The following is a 20322-nucleotide window of genomic DNA, read 5'->3' as shown; positions in this document are numbered from 1 at the left end:
GCACCCATAATTCACGCAAGGTATGGGGGCTAGGAATAAGGTGAATAAGAACTGTTGCAACCGTCCCCAGTCTCCCCTGTCATGGTTTTGTCAACGGACTAAACTGAATTTGGGGGACTGGTGGGAGTTTGCTATGGTGTGGTCTGCTTGTGGCTCAAAAAGCTTCTGGTTTCCCTACAGTTACGTACTTTTTAGTTTAGTAAGTGTATTTAAATAAACATATTGATGTATTACTTTTCTTTAACAAGTGAGCACTGTGGCTATCAGGATGCTGGTCTGGCTCCTGGAGTGCGGTGAATCGTTCCCTGATCTCACTGATGGATAAATCCCAGGCATGGTAGTCGAGCGCAGATAAGAACAGAGGTTAGATGGAACATGGCTCTCTCCAGAGGTTTGAGATGCTGTCAAAGGGTTTTCTCTTGGATACCTGTCCTTATAATAACCTCCGTGGTGTTGTGGTCGTACTACGCCTACGTCTTTGAGCTATGTCTTTGTAAGTACGAACAACTGAGTCTGTTTGTTGTGATTTTTTACCGTTTAACTGTAGACATCGCAGATTGCCGCACAGCAGTGTTGACAAAAATAACGTTATAGTCAGAGCAGGAGCTAGCAAACTAGGCGGAAGTGGTTTAGGGTGTGTGCTTTTATTTGCTTAACGCAAAATTTGGCTTTTAAATAAGTGGTACGTCGTTTAATTTTGCGTTGCTAAAAAGAGGTTCGTGTTAACTGTGTGTTCATACAAAGACTGGCTTATGTTGTGCCTCCTAGCTAACTTACAACCTGTCAACCGGGCTAACGTTAGTCGTGTTAGCCGGTAAATGTTTGTATAATCAAACTAGTGTCAGTGGTCACAGTTAGCTACACTGTTGCTAGTCTCTGACACCCAGCTTGTGCTTTCATAATGCCATATTCCTGTTTTTTACAGTTACAATCACCAACACACTGGAAAAAGGTGAGTTAAGTACCTTTTGTTTGCGCTACAAGCAGTGTGTAAACAACCCATGATATCAGTTAATGTTTGTGCCCATTTGTTTCCTTTCAGTGGCCTATCTGGTTGTATTTCATATTTGCTTTGTGATGTTCTCCTGGACCTACTGGAAGTCCATATTTACCCCTCCTGCATCACCATGCAAAAAGGTATCCAAACTGTTGAAGATGACAGGCTGCTTTTTTTTTTTTTTTTAAATTTACTGTACCATATGTAATAATAGAATAAATCTATTGTTAAGCATGATGTATTTTTGTTACTGTAGTTTCAGCTGTCATACTCAGACAAGCAGAGATACGAGATGGAGGAGAGGCCAGATGTTCAGAAACAAATCCTGGTTGAGATTGCGAAGAAACTGCCCATCTTCTCTCGAGCTCAGTCTGGAGGTAAATTGTCCTGTCGAGCAATTTATATCTTTCCTCCACAAGGATATGATTTCATATTCACTTATTTGCCATATCTCAAAACTATGATAATACCAGGGCAGGTACATTAGCCACGGTCCGTCATCCCACACATAATCTGTGTGCGATGAAAAGACATAGGCTAGAGCAATTAGCTTTGTGTGTGCTCCTGAGGATCCCCATCCAGAGTAATCAGCCAATGCGTCTCTTTCATTAGTGCTGATTGCTAAGTTCTAGGCTACAGGAAGTATGTGAAGGGTAAGATCAGCTCAAATGTCGTTCATTCAACTGGCCATCCTGTTGTCTCTAGCTATCAGGTTCTGCGACCGCTGCCAGGTACTGAAGCCTGACCGCTGTCACCACTGCTCGGTCTGTGAAACGTAAGTCACTCTTTCCTCCTCAAACCATTCATCTAGAGAGATTGCCCCAGGCAAGGGGATATTTGTTGGCCTGGGACTGTTGTGATAATTAGAAGGTGTTGCTTTGCTGGCACACCATCTCTCAGAAAGAATATCCTAATGATCAATCAGAGCAGGGGTTTACCAACAGGAATCAGACGGCTGTCAGAAGACATGTAAGAAGGTTGTATTAAAAGTTAGGTTTTTAATGATGTGAGAAATGTTATTGAGATTCTTCCTGCTTTGAAGGGTAACTTTGGTTATTTTCAACCTTTCCCATGTGTTTGTGTCTTAGTGACTAATGGGAACAACAATTTTTGAAATAAGTCCAGTATTGAGTGAGAGCGCTGACAGCGGCAAAACAGGCTGCAATCTACCTACTCAGGGTATTTGTGCACCGTCAGTTATGTCCACTAAAAGTGCTTGTTTTTGCAAATGACAGGATCAGATTGTTCTTCAAAGTGTCTGATAATATCATGGGAAGCATTCCTAAAGAGAGAGACCTTTTTGTTAAAGAGAAATATCCTTTTTGTTTAACCAGAAACAGCCCTGAAATCACCAACACCAAACCAACCAGACTCCATTTGAACAAACACTAATTTTATCATTGTAAAACATTCTTCATTCAGTGTTGACAGAAACAAAATAAAACTCACAAAAACAATCTTGATCCATCTTTCTCCTGGTTTGTTATTAATAAACCCTCAAATTATCCAGATGTAAAAACATGACTCTATACATGCTAAAATTACCATTTATTTTAATGGAGTCTGTTGGGTTTGGTAATTGTGATTTCTCAGCTGTTTCTGGTTAAACAAAAAGTATCTTTCTCTTTAAAGGCCTATTTCTGTAGGGATCCCTTTATTTATGTTGTTAGACATTTAGAATAATAATCTGAGCCTGTCAGTGGCAAAAAAACAAGCACTTTGAATGGACATAAATTTAAAGTACACATATGCCCTGAGTAATGACATTTAAGCCGGCTGCCAGCTGCTGCACTCTCACTTAACAGCAGACAAATTTCAAAATTTGTCGTCACTTGGAGACAAAAACATTGAAAAATAGGCTGAAAAATACCAAAGTTTCCTTTTAACATATCTGCCATACTGTCAAATGATATACTGAAACAAAATGTGTTTTTCTTTTAAAGATGTGTCTTGAAGATGGACCATCACTGTCCCTGGTGAGTAGAAACTTAACCTGTTTTTCCCGTTTGGAGAAATTTATGCATGAATTTTGCTCTGACACAAGACTTTCTTTTTTTCTTTCAGGGTGAACAACTGTGTGGGCTTTTCCAACTACAAGTTTTTCCTGCTTTTTCTCTCCTACTCCATGCTGTACTGTGTATTCATTGCAGCAACAGTCTTTCAGTATTTCCTCAAATTCTGGGTGGTGAGTGTCATCAGTTATCACTTGTCACTCTGATTCTGGAGTCATATGACAAACTCAGTTTGAGTTGCACATATTCAGCAGTATTACCATTTCACAAGAGCAGAGAACTAAACCCTGTGTCGTGAGTTATACCTTTTTAAAGCCCACCTTTTTCTCAAGTTTCTTGTTCTCCTGTTTCTCTCTCCCAGGGGGACTTGCCAAATGGGCCCGCAAAGTTCCATGTCCTCTTCCTCATGTTTGTGGCGCTCATGTTCTTCGTCAGTCTCATGTTCCTCTTTGGCTACCACTGTTGGTTGGTGGCCAAGAACCGATCCACTTTAGGTGAGGATTTACATATTTTTCAGAGAAGATTCTGCTCATTAAGCTGCTCTGTCACTACCTGTCAGTTAGGCAGAGAAATTATTTGCTGGGAGGAAGTCTTGAGCTGTGAATGTAGGCCTTCTGTTCAAGTTGATGTAGAAAATTGAAAATATACTCTGATTGTTTACCTTTTCCAGAGGCCTTCTCAGCTCCAGTATTTGTCACTGGACCAGACAGAAATGGCTTCAATGTTGGCATACGCAAAAACCTGCAGCAGGTGTTTGGAGAGAATCGGAGGCTGTGGTTCATCCCTGTCTTCTCAAGGTGAGTTTGTGACAGCAAGTTACAATCTTGAAGATCTTCTTTTTTTCTTTTTGGCAGCACCTGGTGCCGAAAAACACATCAAGCAGTGGCGAAGTGTGGCCTGCAGTGAGCTGCCATGTAATATCTATGGAAAGCTGTGGTGGCTGCTCCGAGTTGCTGCTGTTTGATTCTGTGGCAAAGTGCGGCCAAACTAAAAGTTGTAGATAGTTTAATTTACCGCCAAATACTACTCATAGCCAATTAGTTAACAGATTCCTGTGACTCCTGCGACATGTTGATCTGTAACAAAGAATTTCTTCCTGCCTGAAACACATTACACACCTCCTGGCTGCAGAAAAAATCATTTATTGCTACAAGCTGCACTTTGCTGCTGCTTGGTGTTTACATATAAACAGTAATTGTAGGTGTTTTTTTGGATCTCACCTTCCAGAGATCCAAACAGTGTCACCTGTGAATTTGCACAGGTTATTTAAGTTTCATTGTCTAGCATCGTCTGTCGTCCCTAGCAGAGACTGGGAAATAACACGGTATGCTGCTTCACAAATCAGCAAGTTGAGGCGCTAGTCTGTTGCGTTAGCTCCGCCTACCCTCTCTGGCAGACCAACCAATGCTGGGTGATGAAAAATGTGTCACTTTATCTGTGTGGCATGTGATTTTTCCAGTGAATGCAGCCACAGACACCAAGTTTGTAACCCTGTCAGTGATTTCATCACTGGGCTCAATCACCACTGTGTTATCTTATTCACTGATAGTGACCTAGAAGACATTTATCTGAGATTATTACCTAAAAATGCAAAATGAGCTCATCTTTCAGTGGTGCTGCTCCTTTTGCATTTGTAACACATGGGTATTCTTGAATTTTCTCTATAATTGACATTTGGTTTGCAGTAGACAGAATTAAAATGCTGAACCAGAGAACAATAATACCATGCAACATAAATATATTAGGCCCTGAAATGGTCAATAATATATAATAGAAATACAGGGGATGTGCATAGTTTATAGGATAGACAACATAAAGTTGACTGCAGAATACAGAGTTGTTTCACATGTAGCAGCGTCTGGAGTTAATGAACAAAATGTAGCATGAGGGACTGGATCAGTGGATGGGAAGAGTTAATGGTCACGGTCGCTTAACTAGCCTCCATCTTCTTTTGTGCACTGTACACATCAGCCAAGGGAACGGCCACTACTTCCCCTTGAAGAATCGGAGTTCTGAGTCCCACAACCCCTTATTAGCTAATGAGGACATGTGGGAGGAGTCGGATGATGGCTCTGAGGAGGGAAGCCTGGGTGAGTCACTTTAATTTTGTCATGTGCATTTTTTTTTAAATTTTTTTTTACTTCCACATGGTCTTTGTAGTCCCTAGAATACAAATTGCTTTTCAAATTCTTAAATAATATTGTTAATGTGCTACTTTGTGTGTTAATATGTATTTTTATTTGAGTTTAGAAATGAGATGGTAATTTAAATGTCACTGGATGAACTGGATAAATATCTCTCAATGTGTCTAACATTATTTTATGAGCTATTTTTTAGTGTCACTACACTAAATATAACAGCTAATCCATGGAAAATATATATATCAAACTTTTGTTAAACTACTATCAGTACAAACCAAAAAAAACTGAATTTGAATGTGTGGTCTGAATCATTATTATTAATATTATTATTTAATGGGTTTGGTCTTGCCTCTTAGCGCTCCTGTAGACACTGCAGTTGTATTTGCAAGCACAAGCCTTCCCCAATTACCACAATGTGAACGTGGTGTGAAAGCTTTTTTTTTTTTAAAGTTGAATGTGAAGGCGTAAAGGTGCAAATCTTAACGAGTCTCTTGAGCTGCCTAATGTCCCACTATAAGCACCACAATCTTAATAGCTTAACCAGTCCTGCTAATGAGGCTATTAAGCTACACTTAATAATGCATTACCAAACCAAACAGTTGCACTTGTCTTCACATAAAAGGTGAGAAGCATTATTATTATTATTATTATTATTATTATTTTAGTTTCCCCTGCTGTCTAAACCCACTAATGCATCTGCCACATGTACAAAGTGCTGCTGACGGATCGTAATGCAACATTGATGCCTCAAAGCTTCAGTGGCATATTAAAAAATAGTCAGTTTACCATGTCTCATTTCTTCTCAGTTCCAAAATGGTTGCTCCCCGAAAATGAAGCAACAATGCAGTTGATCTGGTTCCATCCCCAAATCAAAATTACATATATTTCCTTTCCCCTGTAGTGTTATTTATCAATCTAGATTGTTTTAGTGTGAGTTGAGTGTTGGAGATGTCTGCCTTCTCTCCAGTGTTATGGAACTAAATTGTACTCGGCCCGAGCATCAAAAAAAACATTTTAAACTCTGCATGCAATGTCTCTTTCCAGAAATCATGACCTGGTTACTCACAGACCTTGTTGTGGGCAGTTTTCTGTTGGAACTATTTTCTTCCTACTGACCTAAACCTGCCAGTCGAATCACTATTCAGAAGGAAGCGTGCATCTGCTGCTAGCTCACCTAGCAATACTGAGCTAGCTAACGTTACAGCTCAGCTGAGGAGGACGACATTAGTGTTAACATCTTGTGCAAGCACTATCCTCTCATCCATAAGCAGATGCATGCTGGCTTCTGTGCAGTGATGTGGTTGGTGGGTGTAATTAGGTAGAAAGAAAGCAGTTCCTACATGAAAGTGCTGTCAACAAGATCTGTGGATTATCTTGAGTAACCAGGTCATGATTTTGGGGAAGAGACATTGCTTAAATGTATTTTTTGTTGCCTTGGGCACCACAAACCCAGTGCCATCTAGTTCTATAATATTAAAGAGAAGGCGGACATCCCTATAGCTAATATCTCCAGCACTCGGCAACTCCCACCAAAACAATCTAGATTTATAAATAGCACTGCAGGTAAGAGGAAAAATATGTATTTTTGATGTAAGGTGAACTGTCCCTTGAACGGTGTCTTCCATAATTCAGTTTTCCATAGTCACAGCACTGGGTACACATGTAAAAAGTAACTCCTGTAGAAAGTCACCCTCCAGCACCCACCATAAGTGATGAGGAGGACAAACTGTGTCACCCTTGAGGGGAAAAAAGCTCAGAGATGTGATTGTCACTATGAAAATAAAAATCATGTCTGTGCTAAAATCCAGTAATCAGGTGGCACCAAGCTCCCCCTGCATTACCAGCTTGCTGTTTGCATTCTAACCACACTGTTCTGCTACCACCTGGTGGTCACATGCAACACAATGTTAACCACTGTATGAGCTGAATCAGTTCCAACAGACAAGTAATGCACGCTAAAATGTCTCTTTCCCCTTTCATTGCAGTTGAGGACAGAGACCCATCTGTTACCATAGAGATGGAGGAGGAGTAATTTAATGTAAGGACAATTGATGCTGGTACAGAGGATGTACATTAACATCGCACACACTGTGTACCACCAGGCAAATGCATTCCAAACCACCTGGATGTTCAGACACTGACAAAAATTCTGAAGGGGGCCAAACGTGTGGATTAAAACCTGCATTTGGACTGTCATTGCCACTTTTACGCGTGTGTATTACATAATGATGAATAGAGCAACTCAATGGACAACCAGTAGCATCACCTCTCCTCTGAAGGACAACACAGTATCAGTTTGATTCTGGAAAAAAAAAAACTTATCTACTTAAATATTATCTTGCGTACAAAAAGACAAGTGCTATTTACCATGGGTCGTATTTGTATCCCTCTGGTTGTTCATCTCAAGACACTGGCCTCTGTGGGATTATAATTTACCGCTAATTGGGAAGCTTCTGTCTGGCACTGTACTACTTTATACGCCTCTTTTTCATTGTCAGGCCGTGAGTTTACAGTGTTGCACCTTAGAGCTCGGTCTGTGCAGAGCGGTATCTAAATTGACACCCATAATGCTCCAGAGGTCTCCTGTAGTGATTCAGTTGTCTGGCCTCTACCAGTTTGGGACATGCAGCATATTAACAGAAGATTTTACTTTTACTTTTTCAATGCACATAAACATATTCTAATACCTGACCTAACCTCCGCCTTATTAATATGATTATTCTTGTGTTTGGGGAGTCTGTTTCTCCTGAGAATGTATCCAGCAACCCTGCTTGTGAATACACTGTGCCAACATTTTGGGCACCTATTTACAAAAGAACCTCTCATATATGCTTTTAATGAAAACTTCACCCCCCAAATGACCATTTGTATATCAATTATTGGAACGTGTTATGTTGGATTCGTAAGAAATGTTGAATTCATTAAAAAAAAGTCACACAATGACACAAACAAACTGATCAGCTCCTGTTCTCAGCAAGGTATAATTTCTATTTTTGTCAATGGAGTCTTGAATAGAGCATAGATAAGTTTAACTTTAAGTTCAGTTCCCCGTTAGAAAGCTGAGCATACAACTGGATAAATGAGACTTGAATTAAACTGCACGAGTTGTGTGAGAGTTTGTAAACATATGCTTTTATATACTTTTGCTGTTGTTACGCATGGACCCCTATGACTTTACTTCATCAAGAATTTTCTCAGTTTTTAAATTCTTTGTTCACCGAGGCATGCAGGAAGAAAAAAAAATGTCTTCCCTAATTCAACATTACACAGAGCGAGTATTTGATTCACAAATGGTCATTTTGTGGGTGGATTCCGTTAACAGAGTACTTCAACGTTATATTGAGATTGAGTTAAAACGCCATCATTACCAGTGACAGTAATGACAACAAAACTAGCATACATTGGCAGCTTTGGTTCGCAGCTGCAGCTCATTACGTTTGAAATTAATGCTGAAATCTCAACTAGAGTATTAATGGCAAACTTAATATAATGTTTATCATTTTTCAGTGGCGTCATATCCTAAATATATACTGTATATCATTAATGATGTTGGTGATTGAAGAAAATGCAGTTATCAGTTTGGTTTTACGGTTTTGAATGAAAATACAAGACATACTGTGATGAATATGTTTTTTAAATTATTATCACAACCTTGTTTTCTACCATATCACCCATCCCTAGCATGATAACACTTCTAAGTGGATGCACAGCAAAAGGAAGGTGAAGTGAAATGTCATCATAGGCACAAATCATTCATAGGAGAAGACATAGGTTCTTCTTCGTCTGTTTTCTTTTTTGATCTTTTTAAACATGCAGATAACTGTACATATATATATATATATATATATATATATATATATGATCACTGATCCTCATCCACTGGTTGGTAGAGGTCAGCGATCTTCTGCAATATGATGTTCTGAATTTTTTTCTACCTGCGTTTATGTATTTTGAAATTTTTTAATACCAATGAAACAGATCCTCCTCATTGAGACTGTTTGGTTTATGGACTTGTGTATTTAGCCGGAGTATTTAGTTGAAAACCATTTCTGTGCGCTCGTTTATGTAGTCCGAGTGAAAAGTTAAGCCTTCATCAAACCTTTACGTTGTTTGATCTCGACACTTTGACTTGCTCCATCAGATCTGTTTTTCTACTACGTTGGGAAAGCCAAATGAAATGCTGCTTGTGTCTGAGAAATACACAACATACACAAGTCATTAATTAATTCAAACTGTCCTTTTTATCCGAGGTATGATTCAGTGTTTGGAAGCATGTATAAAACATTAGGAAAGATGTGGATGTTGAGTGTCTCATGTTGTCTAGTGTCTATTTATTGTTATCATCTTCAGCTTTTTTTTCTCCCTGTGTATTGAGTTTGCTGATTCATAACTGCTGCAGGCAGTGTCTGTATATTTTGCTCCATCAAGTGACACTTAAAATAAACTATTGAAGCAACGTGCTTTTATCAAATAGTAGGATATTTATAACATGAGAAGATGACAAATAATATCCAGTTTGCAGACAGGAGTTCAATATTGCTAGAGCACATACAGTATGGTCCCGTTTGAACTGTCTTTGGAGTATGTGATTGTGGCGCTTCCCTTTCTAAACACCTCGAAACCACCAAAAATACTGATGCCGTTTCATTTGCTGTTCTGTCTTTTAGCAAATATAAATTCTTTATTTTCCATCAGTTGTTGTAACATGCAAAATAAAATGACCCAAGTTGAACTCTGCAAATGTTTCAGTGTTGCTTTCTTTCATAAACATGAGTATGCACAGCAAAAAAACCCAATAATAAATACAGTCAGTTGATTAGATTAATAGTTTTGTATCAGTTTAGGAACTTTGGAGTATTTGGCACAACAAGGAGAACATGAGATACATTTAAATAAACAAGACAAAATATACTCAGAATAAATTGCAGGTCATGTTCCTCAGGTTGTCCTTGGTTTAGTCAGTGCCAAAGTACCTCTGTCCAAAATGTGTCGGAGCCACTGGGTGAACCTCCGTGGTCAAGATGGTGATATCAGGGAACTCCTGGATTATAGATTTGGCTCCTAGGAGGAAAGTAAAAACACTTTAGATGAAGGGTTTGAAGATATCCTAAGATCTGCAGCAACACTGCTGCTGTCAGGAATGAAAATAATGGTTGAAAGTGATACAAAAGCAACCTGAGAAACTAACAGCCAAAATCACATTTACTTTCTATGAATAGGCTGTCATGCCATTTGTCCACAAAGGATGAATCCTGACTTTGCTAATCCATTGAATTTTAATTTAAGGCTGCATTGCACTGCCAAATGTTTTCAACTTGCCAAACATAGAGGCTGTTTTTCTTATTTTATTTATTTAACTTTATTTAACCAGATAAGTCAATTGAGAACCAATTCTCATTTACAATGACGATCTGGAAAAGAGGCAGCAACAGGCAAGTCAATATAAGACATTAAAACAGTGCAATAAAACAACATTAGACAAAGACATCAAAATATATACAGTATATACAAAAACAGAGATCTCTGTACTGTGCTCCTGAGAAGCAAATTCAAAACCTGGTGCAGTGATCAGAAACTATCGCTTGTAATGAGGTTTTAAAAGAGGGTAATGGAATGAAGGTGTTGAGTTTTTGCAACTAAAGAAACTTGTTCCAGTCACTTGGAGCGGTTAACTGGAATGAATGATGGCTTAATAGTGTGCAGACTTTATGAACAACCATACTAATGAATTCCCCTTACACACTAACTGATCGAGGCAGCGGTAGACCAGCAACTCTCGTGTTCTGCGAGGTAGTCTGGTGACTTTGAGATAAGGCTTCAGTTCCTCTTTGGAAAGGGCTGTCTGACTGCAAGGCAAAGTGGTGGAAATATTCTAAATATAGTATACACTTAAACTGATATTGAATTTTCAAGTGGCTAAAAACTAACCAACTGACCCTTTGGTAAGTCCCGCCGCCAGACGCAGACTGGCCAATCATAATGTAACAGCAACACAGCTGTGCTCCATTGACTCTAATGCAATCGTTTCAGATTTCCGTCATCTTCAGGCTGGTTTTGTGGATTTGGAGCTAAATGTTGTGCCTGGGGCAGGTCGTGTATTAATGACACTCGTTACCTGGAGAGGTTGGAAAAAGATATATGTTTCTTCCCTGTTCCAAAACCAGAATCAAACCCTGAAAAGTGTAGGGTTAGCTAGCTAGCTAGCTACTGAAGATATAGCCTACTGAATGTATGCACATGCTGCTTTTGCTTTTTAATGATTATAACACTGAACTGTACAGGAACCAGTGAAGGGAAGCAGGGAACTTTGCTGATATTCAACCAGCTCTGTGTCATCTCACTGTGCGCTGATGGCAATGTTTGACGTCTCCTGGAGATCCCTGCCTGTCTGGCGGCAGAGGTTCAGGTGCTGGCAGTGGCACGGGGGTGAAGCCAAACACTGTTCATCTGTACACACTGTGATGCCACACAGCTGGTTCAATATCAGCAAAGTTTCCCTTTATATTCATTGTGTTCTGTGGCGATCAGCAGTGATGTGGTGGTTCACTTTTACACTGTGATCTGTAGCCTATAGTTCGGCTTTAGCTTCTAACTATCTTTGTCTTTTTAACCTGTGTAACCTGCAGTTAGTTACAGTGTGGGCTCCATGCTTACTGCGACAGCTTATCAGACTATCACAAAGGGGTGGGGCTTAGCAAAAGGTAATTTGAGTCAGTGTTCTCTCAGCACAAACAAACACACACACACACACACACACACACACACAGATAATTAACATGTCTCTCCTAAATATAAACTGAATACAAGGGTTACTTATTTTAAGTCTTTCAGCAGATTTAAAATTACAGAAAGCCAAGACTGTTTCAAAGACAGATAAGCAGTGTGTGTAAACATAATGGACTAAACATCTATTCATATTTATTTAGGTAAAACTGAAATTAATCATCATGGACGGTGCGCTAATTACTGGCATGTTAACACCCTAACATTATCCTCTCAACATGTTGCCACTTGTTGGAGTGGTGAAAATGTGTTAACATGCCCTTCAGGTTTCAATATTTCTTGTGTTAAAGTGGAAATTTTGGCTCAATGATGGCACTAGAAGAAAGGTCAAGGGGTTTAAAAAAAGACCCATTAGAAATCCGTCTCTGGTAATCCATGAATATCCACTTTAAATGTCATGGCAATCTGGCGGGTAGTAGTTGATGGAGAGAAAGCTACTATTACAAGACCTCAAACTACCCCATAATTTCCAATATTTTGTTTAAATCTTTTAATTTTTCCAGGACAACCTTATTCCTGGAACCGTTTAAAAATAATCTGCTGCTTTCTTCACTCATTTAAAACCATAATGGGCTGAACTGCCGAGGAGGATCAGCAGTGCCTCTGAGCAGCAGTGTGGTCAGTATATTGTATGAAGACAACGATACAGCAGGAACTAGAGTGGAGAGGAGATTGGAGACCAAGTGTGTGATCTGGTGGGTAAACAATTGTAAATTGGTGATGAGCTGCGGTTGCAGTGAACTGGCTGTGGTGGTATACCGTGAGGCGTGGAGAAGAGGCTGAGGAGGATAATATGTCTGGGCTGGACTCCGTGCTCTATCAGCACCCTCACTGCCTCAATCACAGTGTTCCCGGTACCTGCAGACACACAACATTTTGAGGTGGTTTGAAATGTGTCTCACGTTCGAGTGTTTACAATGTCACTTTATTTACAGAAACAATGTGTGATTTAAAACCTGCTCACTTACTTTTACAATGTACCAGGTTAATAATGCAGGATACATGATTTAAAAAAAATACATAAAATGGTTATAGTTAGTAGGGATGTTCCTGGCGACTAATTTCCCTGTTGACTAAATGAAAATTATAATTAAGACTAGTCGACCAGTCTAAAAATGGAAAACACTCAGAAAACAAAAAACACAAAAATTAGTACAATGTATTGTTAAGTATTTGAAACATCGTCCTCAAAAAGTACTGTGTGCATTAAGAGCCCTTTGAAGCCTTTAATCACAATCTTCAACAGCCATGTCGGATTTCAAATGCTGCTGAAGTACGAGACTCTTTGCACCGTAACATGACGGCAACTCAGTCAAAAGTTAACCACTAAAATAACATCTAAAATAAATACACTGCCTCTGAAATGTGGGGCACATTGAACCTTGCAGATTATCTGACAGAAATGATAGCAATTCACTTTAAAGTTAATAAAACAACATTGAAATTATAATTAAATTTCAGCTGAAATGAGAGGCATTTAGCGCCGTGCAGTATGAATGTAAGAGTTAACAAATAAAATAACATCTAAAAAAAAAAGGATAAAATGCTGCTGAATTGCGAACGCTATGCGCCATACAATTTACATGTAAAATAAAACAAATAAAACAATATCTAAAATAAATAAATTTCTGTTGAATTGTTTTAGTTTTCTAGATCAAAGTACTGCCAAACCGCACTGGTTTGGCGAGAGGACATCTCTCTTATTTCTCACCGTGCTGTTTCAAAACTCCATTCTACTCGAGCATTACTGCAGGGAGGGGGACTGCTGTCTGACGGCTCTGTAGCCCCCACTAGTGGCAGTGCTAACATTAGATAGTGGCGTTAACGTTACTAGTAAGTGGAAACACACAAGGAAGATGAAGTTAATGTTTCAGAGGTTACGCTACAGTAAGCTAACATTAGCCATTAACTGGATGCTGTCATATATAACCTTATATGTTATATTAGAAGCAAACTAAACATAACGTTACCTGTCCTGGGGAGATGTTACGCGAGCGGTTACGTCAGTAGGGAAGACAGACAGGACGCTCGACCAATCATTGCATTCGGTGCGAATGCAATGATTGGTCAGAGTTTTCTTAGAACCATGTGAGAATGGTACAATTAGGAGTTTTTATCTTTGGTGGAATTCACTTACATTTTAGTGTGCCATCAGCTTATTAATAGCATGTTAACCTAAACAAAGAAAAGCATAAAATTTACAGAAAGGTAAGTGTCGCTTTAACCAACTAATATTTCTGGTGTCGACTAGCGAGGGGGTGGACGTTCAATTGTTTAGACGACTAATCGCGTCCATCCCTAATGATGAGGGGTGTCACGATTCTGCAAATCTACGATTCAATTTGACTTTGATTTGAAGGTCACGATTCAATAAAATTTTAAACATTTTTCTTTTCAGCAGTTACGGCTCTGCCACTGTTACACTATCAAGTTTTGATTCATAGAGATCAACAGATCAGTGGTTTTATGCCCTAACAGCTGTCATTTACATTTTCAAATTCTTCTTTAAAACATAGACTACATGGTATTAAGTGCCATATACATGTTTTGGAATGTACAATGCTAAAATCACATTGTCAGGTTAAAACAATTTAATTAAAATGTAATATTAATAAATTATTTCCCCAGTAAATTGGGAAGATCGGGACTTTGCTTCACTTTCACTTGACTGGCATAGCCTACAAACTGTAGTTCTGTCAACGACAAGTTCATTGTTTATATATGGTACGGTGAAGGCACAATGTTGCCACATCACTAACTTCAATGAAGGAGGAGGATTATCCAATTCTGTTGTTTCTCCATCATCTCCAACTCCAACAGTGGCTATGGTGTCTGGGCAAGTGCAGCTGCAGGATACCAGTGAGCTATGCTGTGTCGTATCTGAAGTAGTAGGCCATGGTTGAGAGAAAAAAAAAAACTACCGGGATAGTTGCAGATCTCAAGTTTGATTTTCGAAGATCGAAATTGAAAGTGCATTTTGATAGATTTTCGATTTAGAATCAAAATCGTGACACCCCTCGCTTGATCTGACTGTTTGCACATGCTGATGTCTTATGTTAGCATCTGAAACACGTACTGAGCTGTGTGCTGATATGTGCTCATGAGTCTGGGCTTTTGGCAGGCTTTTATTTCTGACCCTCTTAGCATGCACCAGTGTAACCATATGTTCCGTCACTCTGACATAATAAAACATACCTTCAACCTGGCTTTGTCCCCATCATATTTTTTTGAAAAACGGAGAACTGACAAATGCTGCTTTGTGACACTGGGAAACCGGGGCTATTAAGATACTATTTTTGTTGGCCCTCATTATGCTATTCAGCAGCTTGGTGGCTATCTCCCAGGCAGTGTATAATTTCCCCCATGAGAGCTATAATTATCAGAACAGTGTGAATGGGCCGGTATGATGTGGAAATGCAGACTTGGCGTTGAAGGTCAACTCAAGGGAGATTTCTCAAAATGAATAAATACACGAAACCGTTTTTACATTTGCACAGAAATGGGACATCTCTTGACATTTACGTGCTAAAGAGGGTGGTAAACTGGAGTCATCAGAAAGATAAACTGTGGTCAGCCCTGTGTTACTCACTAAGGATGGGATACATGAGCAGCACTTTTCTTCTGTACACATCTGGAGGGAACTTGGCATAGTAGACCTTGGCTTTCTGTGTCTCCTCATCACTCTGGATGAGGATCTTGCCAATGCGGATGGAGCGGCAGCAGTCCCGGAGACCCTGCTCCATAGCCTCACCTGTTGGGAGACACACAGAACACAACTGGGATTGAAATATTGTCTATTTAAATATGGAGCATACATTAATAGTCTTGTGCCAGCATGTGACTGTATGTGACTATGATCATTGGAATGACAATGAGAATAAACTGAGAGGCCTTCTTTGTATGCACCATATATAAATGCACCGTAGTGTTAATTTAGTTCCCTACTGCTTTATGACACGCTGAACATTGTGATAAAATCAAGCAGCAACCTCCAAGGCTGAAAAATGAAGCCAACGTGGCAGTGCCAAAAACTGCAGTTCCTCAAATGGCCACTTGAGGCTGGCTTCAGAAGCGAGCCCCATTGACCCCCGTGCTAAAATGCAAAACTTAAAGGCGCGGTATGTAAGAATGTGGCCAAAACGGTTACTGCACTCAAATTCAAAATACTGCCGCGAGTCATGTCCTCGCTAATGCTGCTTGCCGTGCTGCTAACCCTGCTGCCTGGATACAGCGGAGGAGGAGCCGGCTGCTAATGCTATGTACCGGGACACTGCTAATGCTACTTGCCGTGCTGCTGTAGCTCAGTCGTAACTGTAACTGATGCTGAGACTCTACTGACTGCGTGACTGGTAGACGGCGGTGGGTGGCGCAACAGGCCAAAACACAAATTCAAAACATAAACATGAAAAATGTAAATGTAAAAATGTTTTTTAAATGCGAATATTCTGGCTGTACTATTGTTGTCCGTGAGATCAGTATGTTATATGAACATTAATCCTTAGTCTCTGTGACATATTAGGAGGATTTTACGACTATTTGCTTTATTTTTCTTACATATAGCTCCTTTAACAGCATAAATAAACATGTTAACTGCCTACAAAAAATGGATTTGGTCTATTATTTATATTATTTATATATTTCACCCATTTTATTAAGGTTTAAATTATGCATATTTAGGAGCGGGGTTTATTTGTGTGACAGGCTGTATAATGTTTAAACTATTGTGTTAAAATCTGTTTTTTACATGATAAGGCACTGTAGAGTTCACTCCCTTCTCAGTAAATGTGATTGACAGGAAGGCAGAATGAACAACATTGTGAAACTCATAAAGTCCTTAAATTCTCTGTGTCTGAACACAAAGTGAATCATCTGTGGTAAGGTAAGGTAAGGTGAAAAAAGCGCACCATGCAGAGAGAAGCATTAAAAGGTACAGTAGTCTGGATGTGCAGATCCGAAGAAAATTGCTGCTTTTCTGGGATGCTACTGTGCCACTGAAAAATAGTACAGCATTGTAGGCTGTCACACTGAGAAGCATCAACCAACAAGGACATGTGCCAAGATGTGCAGGTGCTTTGACTTGTGTCATACACTGTAGATGTATGTTGCCTTTAAGATGTCGTATTTGAGCTACACTATGTTTCCAGCGGGCTTACATTTTACTTTTTCTGCTTAAGCACTACTGTCATAAAAGGATAATATAGGTTTTCCAATAACTGCATTAGGTTTTGCATTTGACAGCGATAAGAGCCTCATTAAATCTGACGGTGAAAGGGAGTGAGAGTCGCTGACTGTGATGCCTTCAAAGAACATGTTCTGCAAAGTACAGAATTGCCCTAGTATCACCATTCTATTGTATTATTTAGTATTAAAATGATCGATCAATTTCACAGAGAGAAAAGAACTGACTGCTGATGAAGAGCGAATGAACCAGAGCACACAATAGCCGGACCTGATGAATATGTGCTGAACAGAATGTACAGCACGATTGCACAGTTGGCACAAATCACATATGCATGGAAGACATGATACATGCCCTTACAAAGGAGAAACTCTAATTTGGTGAGTACGCTATGGCAGGTTTAACTTACCACTCCTCATTATGCTGACTCCACAGTTGCCTCTTTCAAACTTGACACCTTCGTACTTGTACCCTGAGGGGAAATATGATGTAGGAATATTCACAAATGTAGCGGCTCAGTCATACATGCTGGCATACAACACTGCGAGGGAGCACTGCACTTATTTGCAATTACGTTATTATAACTGGTCAGCCCTATTCAACTGGGCACATAGAGATCTGACATGATTGAGCTAAGATTCTTAAAATGTTAATTTTGTTACAAGAGTCAGAGATCCTCACCTGTTGGCGTGGTCACAGTGCACTCTGAGTAGGGGAGCTGATTCAAACCCTCTTCAACAACTAGTCTGATCTGTGGTTGGAGAAAGAAAAAGCTTACAGCTTCTAGCTTTTATACATACACATATAGTATGTAGTGTTAAGTCATGACCTTACCAGCCGATCAGCACAAAACACAAAGTCTCCTCTGCTGGTTGTCCTGAAAATATGAATATAGACATTTGGTTAGAAGGTTCAGAATGTACTTCTCACTATGGATACACCAAACCCACTAAATGTCTCCTGTTATGATATATACATTTATGGTATTTGTACATCAGCACTGGTCCTATTTCAGAAATCTCTTACCCTAAAGGTAAGGTAAAATGAGGCTGTAATAACACAAAACATATTAAAAAGGTACACTTGGCAGTGAAAGTGAAAGTAAAAGCCAACCCCAGATTCACTCTTGCTTGGCGTTTTGCCTCGTTATATTTGTGTTTTTTGGGGGGCTGTGTCTCTTGGGTGCTTGATGCTTATGGGTTGGCACCTAGCTGCTTCCTTTTTATAAAATCCCTATTCCCCACCTCACCTGAGCGCTGTGGGGATACACGCCCATAAACGTTCTGAAAACATAAACTACGAAGACAAGAGAAAATGTGGGCAGAGGGCAGTTTCTGCAGATAAACACAACAATACAGGCTGGAAAGTAATTTCACTCCAGACTGTTTTGTAGGCCTATATCCTTTATCATGTTGTTCCAGATCTTCACTGAAGCTATATCATGTTTAAACTGAGTGAAATATTCCAACTGCATCATTCCATCAAATTGAAATCATCATGAAATTTCCCTCAAAATTCACCCTGATATAAGTGGTATCGTCATAATCTTTAAAATGTCCACTGGAAACTGAAATAAAGTTTTGTGGGTTCGATGGCTGTTGGGCTGTACAGCCTGACTGTGCATTGAGCACCTTTCTGGGAAGACAATTGGATTGAGGAGGTTAAATTGGATGAGTCACATACTCTGATCAATACCAGTGTTTTATCAGGTCAGCATCAGTGCTGATACATATCAGACAGATACACTAGACTAAGGCGGTGTCTGTTTTCCCATGCCTTCCTGACATTTCACTGGGGTATGTGGTACATGACGATGTTTTTGTATTACAAAACGACAGAAGTCGCTGTAGCATGTATGTCGTTGTCATGCCTACAATTCTAGGTTTCTATATGCAATTAGCCTACTTAGACGAGTCTTGCTGGATGTAAATACTTATGATCCATAGAATAACAAATAGATAGGAAACAAGCTCCATTTCTGCAGGGGGACATGATGACCTTTGTTGTTGCGGTAAATACAAATAGTGGGCTGAACATAGATGATATTTTGAATAAAATCATGTAGCTCATGAACTGTTTTGTGGTTGGAAGAAATTATCTCAAGTTAAAGTTATGTGGCACTACTCTCAAACAGGTGAAGAAGCATTTCTCTTTTTTACTAGTCCTGTAACGTTATCCCCGGCACTCGCAGTCGCCAGCTCAGCTGCCTGTTCCACCTGTGGAGACTGACCTCTGGTGGCGTGTGCTGTACACTACACTGCCTCAAAACAGCATCCCATACATCTCATACATTGCAAATCATACCTTCAGGATTTCTAAATACACCGATAATACCTTGATACTGCCTGAGCTTAAGATACACCAGCCAACAGACATATACTATTCAAAATGAGGGTGAGAAGACTTGGCAATAGACTGTATTTTTGATATGGTTATATAAGACCAGACTGTATAGGTGTCTTGTTGTGACACAGCTTGAATGTTGCCTTTTCATGTAATAAAAGGCTGCTTAAAATTAAGTGCAATAATCCAGTTAAAAACAGTTACAGGTACTGACTCATACACATTACAATACTTTAATCTGTACCACAACCACCAGCTTTATTGTAGTCTGTATGGGGAGATAGGAAAGTAGTATGGACTCACTTGTCTCTGATTATGGTTTGTAATTCACGGATCTGGTCATTCAGAGGGAGCAGTTTAAGCTGAGGTCCCAGGTTATCTTGACTGTCACTCAGTATGGAGGCATCACTTGTCTCAGAGTTGGGCAGCACTGCAGGCACATTGCTGCTGTTGTTGTTTGCAAATCGCACTTGCTTCATTGGGTGCTCCTGACCGCTGCTCACATTGTTCAGTTGCTGATTGTGGCATGGCATCCTGAGTGCGAGATTGTGGGGTTTTCTGTTAATTATGTGCTAAAGCCAGATAGCGTTTCTTGACCAAGCGACCTAGATTAACCTGACAAAGAAGACAACGTGCTCTTCCTTTAGCTTCGACTGCTGTTTGGAAATCAAACTCTCCGAGTGACGCAGCTGCCGCATACACACCGATACACAGGTCCACACTCACAAACCTTTCAATACTCAACCGAGTCGTGTTAAAAATCAAACCAGCAGCTGTTATTTCGTCAAAACTGTAACGCAGTGTCAAGTAAAGCAGCTTGTATGCTAGCTTTGACAGCACTGGTGAAGACCGGATGTGACGTATATC

The 20322-nt window shown here is 39.7% G+C and overlaps 2 protein-coding genes across 2 annotated transcripts; one reads left to right on the top strand and one right to left on the bottom strand.

Moving 5' to 3' along the window:
- Nucleotides 1-329: 329 nt before the first annotated feature.
- On the top strand, nt 330-9891 carry zdhhc15b (zDHHC palmitoyltransferase 15b). Its single transcript, XM_033633904.2, has 11 exons — nt 330-493; nt 926-952; nt 1043-1137; nt 1254-1374; nt 1703-1772; nt 2941-2973; nt 3062-3182; nt 3371-3503; nt 3680-3806; nt 4981-5099; nt 7136-9891. The coding sequence occupies exons 1-11, from the start codon at nt 376-378 to the stop codon at nt 7180-7182; spliced, it is 1011 nt and encodes a 336-aa protein (XP_033489795.1). The 5' UTR covers nt 330-375; the 3' UTR covers nt 7183-9891.
- Nucleotides 9793-20320, bottom strand: uprt (uracil phosphoribosyltransferase (FUR1) homolog (S. cerevisiae)). Its single transcript, XM_033632886.2, has 7 exons — nt 19759-20320; nt 17947-17989; nt 17794-17863; nt 17522-17584; nt 15523-15684; nt 12693-12791; nt 9793-10211 (listed from the first exon to the last, which is right to left on the bottom strand). Exons 1-7 carry the CDS (start codon nt 19986-19988, stop codon nt 10105-10107), a joined length of 774 nt encoding a protein of 257 aa, XP_033488777.1. The 5' UTR covers nt 19989-20320; the 3' UTR covers nt 9793-10104.
- Nucleotides 20321-20322: the final 2 nt, after the last annotated feature.

The sequence above is a fragment of the Epinephelus lanceolatus genome, chromosome 7 (assembly GCF_041903045.1).
Source record: "Epinephelus lanceolatus isolate andai-2023 chromosome 7, ASM4190304v1, whole genome shotgun sequence".
Classification (NCBI taxonomy): Eukaryota; Metazoa; Chordata; class Actinopteri; order Perciformes; family Serranidae; genus Epinephelus; species Epinephelus lanceolatus.
This window is presented reverse-complemented; position numbering and strand designations above follow the sequence as displayed.

What these genes read in the sequence shown, in the direction of transcription:
- zdhhc15b (XM_033633904.2), top strand. Translation starts at nt 376, where the DNA reads ATGGCTCTCTCCAGAGGTTTGAGATGCTGTCAAAGGGTTTTCTCTTGG. An exon ending in TTCATCCCTGTCTTCTCAAG is followed by an intron (nt 3,807 to 4,980) that starts GTGAGTTTGTGA and finishes TGTACACATCAG; the next exon opens with CCAAGGGAACGGCCACTACT. An exon ending in CTCTGAGGAGGGAAGCCTGG is followed by an intron (nt 5,100 to 7,135) that starts GTGAGTCACTTT and finishes CTTTCATTGCAG; the next exon opens with TTGAGGACAGAGACCCATCT.
- uprt (XM_033632886.2), bottom strand. Translation starts at nt 19,988, where the DNA reads ATGCCATGCCACAATCAGCAACTGAACAATGTGAGCAGCGGTCAGGAG. An exon ending in AGTCAGCATAATGAGGAGTG is followed by an intron (nt 15,685 to 17,521) that starts GTAAGTTAAACC and finishes GTCTCCCAACAG; the next exon opens with GTGAGGCTATGGAGCAGGGT. An exon ending in GCTCATGTATCCCATCCTTA is followed by an intron (nt 12,792 to 15,522) that starts GTGAGTAACACA and finishes GTGTGTCTGCAG; the next exon opens with GTACCGGGAACACTGTGATT.